The sequence below is a fragment of the Octodon degus genome, unplaced genomic scaffold, assembly GCF_000260255.1.
Source record: "Octodon degus isolate 3935 unplaced genomic scaffold, OctDeg1.0 scaffold00162, whole genome shotgun sequence".
NCBI lineage: Eukaryota > Metazoa > Chordata > Mammalia > Rodentia > Octodontidae > Octodon > Octodon degus.
In genome coordinates, this window is record NW_004524738.1 from 1,326,323 (window position 1) to 1,332,497 (window position 6,175).

At 50.5% G+C, this 6,175-nt stretch overlaps 1 protein-coding gene across 1 annotated transcript; it reads left to right on the top strand.

The window, feature by feature from the left end:
- The first annotated feature begins 483 nt into the window (after positions 1-483).
- On the top strand, positions 484-4,680 carry LOC101564391 (fatty acid-binding protein, liver). The gene is made up of 4 exons (XM_004642781.2): positions 484-562; positions 1,882-2,054; positions 3,344-3,436; positions 4,595-4,680. Exons 1-4 carry the CDS (start codon positions 496-498, stop codon positions 4,643-4,645), a joined length of 384 nt encoding a protein of 127 aa, XP_004642838.1. The 5' UTR covers positions 484-495; the 3' UTR covers positions 4,646-4,680.
- The last annotated feature ends 1,495 nt before the right edge of the window (positions 4,681-6,175 follow it).

Here is a 6,175-nt window from a genome sequence, read left to right on the forward strand (position 1 = left end):
AGGAAGCCGTCCAGAACCGCTTCCGAAAGTGGCAAGAACGATGGGATAAACGCGTCTGAAGGGAGGGGGACTACTCTGAGGGGATTTAATGACCATGTGTCTTTGCTTAATATCTTTTAAAAACTTAAATATTAACTATATGTTTCGATCATACTGTGTGTGTATAATGCATGCACGTTCACACTTCACACACACACTGCTTTCATGAGGGATGCGATGTCACCTCGAATGTTAGAGGGCCTGGAGCGCTGTAGTCCAGAACCCTTTAATATTTGCTGAATTAGAGCAAAATTATGCTGGGCCCATCCTGGTTTATTTTTTATCATTGATCATTGCTCTTAGGAGTTAATGTTTGAACCTGGTCATAAAGGAATGATAGCCACTGACCTATGGCCCCATTTATAGAGAGGAAGAAGCCCCTATAAAACTGCCACCAGTGGGCAGCCTGGCCAGCCACGCTGTGGGCCAGCTGCAAAGAGGGAACCTTTTGCCACCATGAGCTTCTCGGGCAAGTACCAGGTGCAGAGCCAGGAAAATTTCGAGCCCTTCATGAAGGCAATTGGTGAGTGCACACGGGCCCCCGAGGCCACTGGTCGCTGCAGTGAAGAGCTGGCCTTCCGTGAGGTGGGAGTTAGTGTTGGATGGAATGGGAGGTGAGGTTCAAGTGATGACAAATCAGAGGTGACTTTGGTGATCTCTTGCCACTTGTGCCATTACTCACTGGACAAGGCCACCAAGAGGCAAGGGGAAAGAACACTCATCCAGGCGGGGTCTGGAGTAAAGCCCATGCCCACCGGCACTTGTTTGGGAGACCCTGTTCACCCAGTACAATGCATTCACCTATTCAGGCATGCATCTCTGATTAAAGAGCAGCCTCATGTCAAGCACTGTGCTGGATACATAGCAGGGAGACACAGAATGAAGAGCCATAGGTCACAGGTTAGAGAGAGTGAAGAGAAGAACTAGATGTAGCAAGTTATCCTCTACCATGTGCAGGGGTGGCTCTGTACCAGGCACGGGGCGAAGCGCTTGCTATGCAATGCTCCATTAAATCCTCACCAAAAGCTCTGAGTTGGGTACAATTATTTTCTTGATTTACAACTGAGGTGGAGAAAGGTAAATTGGTGTGACCAAAGTCACATAAATCAGTCAAGATTGGAAACAGGTGCTGCCTCTACAGAGCAGGGGTACAGAGGGAGGGAAGGGGGTAGTGAGGAATGGAAGGCTGGAAAGAGGAGCAGGTGCCCCCTAGGGGCCCGGGAAGGGGAGCATGTTCCAGGCAGAGGGAGCCCCGTGAGCAGAGGGTGCAGTGTGGCCAGGGAGCTGTGGGGAGGGAGAAGAGCAAGGAAACAGCAAGGGCAGGGCAGGACCTTCTGCTTTCAGGACTTAGGGTCTGCTTTCACCCAACAGTTACCCCATTTGTATGTCCGGAGTCCCTTATCTGCACAACAGGACCTGCCACTCATGCTATCAAGACATCTCTTGAGCCTCCATTCCTATAAGAGCCCGAGGTAACCTGGTACAGGCCCACTTTGTACATGATGTGTTGGCCTAACTATTACTAGCTCCTCCGGTGTGAGTGGCCCCATTTGGGAGAACTTTCTGGTCCCAGTGGAGAACAAAATGCTCCCTTTCCCACAGCAGAGCTACCAGAGTAGAGGAGCACTGGAGTGTGAAACAGCAAGCCCCAGGGAGGCAAGCTCAAGGTCACAGCAGCCAGGCCAGGCCAGGTTGCCCTTCTCCCCTCTCCGAGGTTGCAGCCCTTGCTGCTCCCAGGTCCTGAGGCTGTGGCCTCCACCTGCCCACGTCACAGCTTCTTTTGGTCCACCTGGGTCTTGTGATCCCCCCTACTGTCTCTAAACCTCTTGTGGCTTCCACCAGGGCTACCTGAGGACCTGATCCAGAAGGGGAAGGACCTCAAGGGGGTGTCAGAAATCGTGCAGAACGGAAATCACTTCAAGCTCACCATCACTACTGGGTCCAAGGTGATGACAAATGAGTTCACCTTGGGAGAGGAGTGTGAAATAGAGACCATGACGGGGGAGAAGGTCAAGGTAGGAGGCACTCCCTTGCCATCCCTGCTTCAGGAACCTCCCCTGGAGCACGGCCCAGGGCTTCCAGCCTCAAGGCTCCCATGCCTCCCAACTCCCACCCTAGTGCCCCATGTCTAAGTCTACCTTCAGTGGAAGAAGCAGAGATCGTGTGGGAAAGCTGGCCTTGTTTCCCCAGGGTTTGGCAGTGGGTGCTGGCCCCTAAAACTTTGTCTCCTACTTAGAGCACTTGGAGGAAGCTGGGCACAGAGCAGGGCTCCAAGGCTCAGGCTTTCAGCCTGGCTCCTGACTCTCAAAGAAAGTCTCCTGAAAAGGGTCTGGCCATGGGCTTGGGAGGGTCAGTGAGAGCTTCTAACACAAGCAAAATCATGGTGGCCTTAGCTGAGCCCAGAGCAGTTGGGAACAGGAGAGAACTCCTGGGAGAGGCGCTGGCAATGCCAGAAGCCCGAGGCCCAGGCAGGCACAGAATGAGCCTTGGGACATGCACACAGCTCAGGGTCTTGCGAAAGGGAGGCCAGCCTGAAGGCAGTGGGGGGGGGCAGCTCCACTCCACAGGCCTGGGGCCACAGAGACAGTGCCAGCCAGGACCCGCCCTCTGCTGCTCCCAAGAAACACTGCACCCCCAGTGCCCCCAGCGCCACAGAGCAGCCGGAGCAGCCGTCCTCCTAGATGGCTGTGTGCTGGGCTCAGCGTGCTCTCTCTCCACCTCTTCCCATTGCTCCTCATCTCTGCTCTGCAGATAGAGCACTGGAGACTGGGGCAAGCTGCAGGCCTTCCTGGGCTATGCCGTGGGGAGGAGTAGCCACCATGAGTTCTGCCACGGGCAGTCTCCAAGTGTCCACAGAGGGAGTTTCCAACCCAGACAGTGTCCTCTGGGCCTGGTTGGTGTCTGTGATTGCTCCTCCTGGGGACTCAGGCTTGGAGGGGAGACCACACATCAGGAGGATGGGTATTCTGGGAGGACCCGTGCAGACCCCAGCAATGTGTGTGAGGCCGCAGCCCACCATTGGCTTGCAGAATGCAGATGTCCCTGTATATTCCAGCATCTGTCCTGGGCACCGCTCAGGCATTGGTGCTCTTTCCTGAATCACAGAGCACAACTGAAGTCTGACAGATCAGACTGGCGTCTCCCTTCTGTCTTCCATGTCTCTCTCTGTTGGCACTGAGGTCGGGAGCACAGGGGCCAGAGCGCTTTGGTTGCCCTAACTGACACCTGCACAGGGAACCAGCTCACTAGCGAGGGTCGTGCTCTCCACGGCTTGTTCCCCACAGGCCTCTCTCTGTCCCTGCAGGCAGTAGTTAACCTGGAAGGCAACAACAAGCTGGTGACAACATTTAAAAACATCAAGTCTGTGACTGAACTCAATGGGGACACCCTGACCAGCGTAAGTTAGCGCCCTGTGCCTGTGACTCTGGGTGCTGGGGGGTGAGGAGCAGCTGTACTCCTTACCCCCAGGCCTAGCTTTATCCTCTGAGCCCCAAATTCTGACCTTTCTATGTCCTCTCCCACTTGGCTGAGGGTCCTTACGCAGCAGGCAGTTCCCACAGCATCTCTAAGCTTCCCAGCAGCAGTTCACTAAAGGGGAAACTGAGGCAACAAGTAGCCACAGAATGGCACAGCCAGCTTCCTCTGATTGGGTCACTCTCTTGGGGATGCCGCCCACAGCTATCCTGTGGGGGGCGACTCGGCCTCACACCACAGACTGTGCGTCAGTGTGCTTAGCTGAGGCCTCAAAATTCAGTGAATGTTTACATCTCTGAAAACTGCATCACAGCAGGACGGGCTGCCGCAGTCCTCTCCTGAATACCCGCTGCCCTCTCACAGGCTCAGTGCTTGGTCGTTGGCCACAACCTACCCCAGGGTCAGAGTGACCTGCAGTGTCTCTCCAGAAGCTCTGTCCCTCTGGCTGCTCTTGCCCTCAGATTGGGGTCTGGGGAGTCACAGGCAGCGTTAGCCAGCCCAGGGGGCCGTGGTCCCTGGGTCGATGGGAATGTCCCTCAGCCAGGGACATGTGAGCATCAACCGTGACTGCGCAGTCCCTGTGCCCACACCAGCACCGTAGAGCAGGACAGGGGCAGGGGATGAGCTGTCGGGGACGAGCCCTGGCAGCTCCATTCTCTGATAGCTCCACCTTGCCTACTCCTCTCCCCTCCAGTGAAAGAGGCAGGTTGGCGGGTCAGTATGTATTCCACGCACACGTGTCCTTGGTGCTCGACCTGGTTTGGGTACATAGAAGTGCTCAGTGTAAGTTTGAGGCACCTGACAGGATTGGGCAAGTTTGGGTGATGTTTCTATCTCAGCCAGCAATACAGAAAAAAATTCAGCAAAGGGCACCACAACTCTCCACAGAAAAAGTATAATACCAAAGACTTGACGTGATTTCACAAATAACCATTAACTTTTCCTCTGGTCCTGTGGAAAAAATAAGAATCTTGAAGTTACTTCATGTGTTAACATATTTTAGTCTATTTGGGGGTATTAATTATTTGTTTTATTCTTTTACATCAGCGAAACATTTCATGATTTCTTTTCTGGCATTTAGACCTTGACGCTGGGCGACATTGTCTTCAAAAGAATCAGCAAGAGAGTGTAGACAAGTCTGCATTTCCTATTCTTTACTGTGTAAAACTAATGTAATAAAGTGACATTTATTTTAAGAAAATATGTTTCATGTGATGACTTCTCATTGGGGATGTTGTTTGTATCCTGAGCACTGATCGTTTGCTTTCTGATCAGCTTTTGCAAGCACACCTTGTGTTCAGTCAGCTGAGGTTCTATTTTTATTCTTGCCCCGATGCAGAATGTAAGCTGCCTGTCCATAACAGAAAAGCCGTGTGTGCCTGGAGCTGGAGGGTGCCCTGGCATGGCCTTCTCAGGCGGCCAAACGACACAGACCTGAGCAACAGGGTGTGGGCTGGGCTGGCCTTGGGATGGCTCCACACAGACAAAGACCAGGAGCCCTGGGCAGGCAAGGGAGAACTGGACCCATGAGCAGAGCCACCACTGTACAGGCACAAGGGGCCAGGCATGGACCTACCAAGCGAACAACTTGTCTTATGGGAGAGCTGAGTGAGGGATTTTGCAAGAGACCTAGAACTAGACAGAGCATGTTGGGTGGAATTTTCCTCCATCCCACAGGAAAAGACAGTGTAGAAAGGGAGAAAGTGCCTGAACATTGCTGGGGTATTTTTTCTGGTCTTTTTGGGACAGGGTCTCTCTATGCGGTTCAAGCTGGCCTTGAACTCACTATATAGCCCAGGCTGGTCTGAAACTCATAGCAATCTTCCTGAGCCCTGGGATCACAGGCGTGCACCAGCACACCCACCTGCACACTACTTTTAATAGGCAACTCAAAATGTGCAGTTTGTTTATTTTTACAGTAATCAGGAATGAGAGATGTAAGGCGAGATGCCCAAGTAAAAATCAAGTAGTAGACAAAATATTGATAACAGCCAAGCCTTGTACAAATATATTCAATGGCTCCACTTTTGGGGGTAGAGATGTAAACTGGTGAAGTTCATATGTCTGGAACGCTATTTTATGGTCTCTCTTAATATTTTCAATGTGAAGGTCCTAACCCCTAGCAGCACCACCACAGAAGTGTTCATGCACAAACACAAAGAAAAACATAAGTGTTATGCCTGGAATTGAAAGCAGATCTTTACTGGTAATATTTTGTTATAACCATGCTCTGTCATAATCTACAATGAATTAAATGAGTAAAGTAAGTAGATATAAATATGCGGACATAGATAAATATCTATGGATGTATAGACCTATTTATCTCTTAGATAGACCATAGTATTTAAAAAAGCAAGTTTCAAAACAATATCAACATTATTCCTTTCATGTAAATTTTGATGCAGCACACGGTTATCTACTTTTGTGCATGAATATGCACATATTTCAAAAATAGCTCTTATCTCTAAGGTAGGAACAGAATTCAGAGATCAAGAGCTATTTGCATGATTTATATTATTTGATTTTTTAAAGGAGCTAATTTTATAGATAATTTTTATGAGAAATTTATTTTTTTTCTACAGTTTTATTGATAAACATATAGCAATGAGACAGTTTCAAATCAAATCGGAAGTACAGTTTCAACAAATAATACACTGCATAT

Bases quoted from the DNA above. Each gene is read 5' to 3' on its own strand.
- LOC101564391 (XM_004642781.2), top strand. From the start codon at position 496: ATGAGCTTCTCGGGCAAGTACCAGGTGCAGAGCCAGGAAAATTTCGAG. The intron at 2,055-3,343 runs GTAGGAGGCACT...CTGTCCCTGCAG, and splicing joins TGACGGGGGAGAAGGTCAAG to GCAGTAGTTAACCTGGAAGG. The intron at 3,437-4,594 runs GTAAGTTAGCGC...TCTGGCATTTAG, and splicing joins ATGGGGACACCCTGACCAGC to ACCTTGACGCTGGGCGACAT.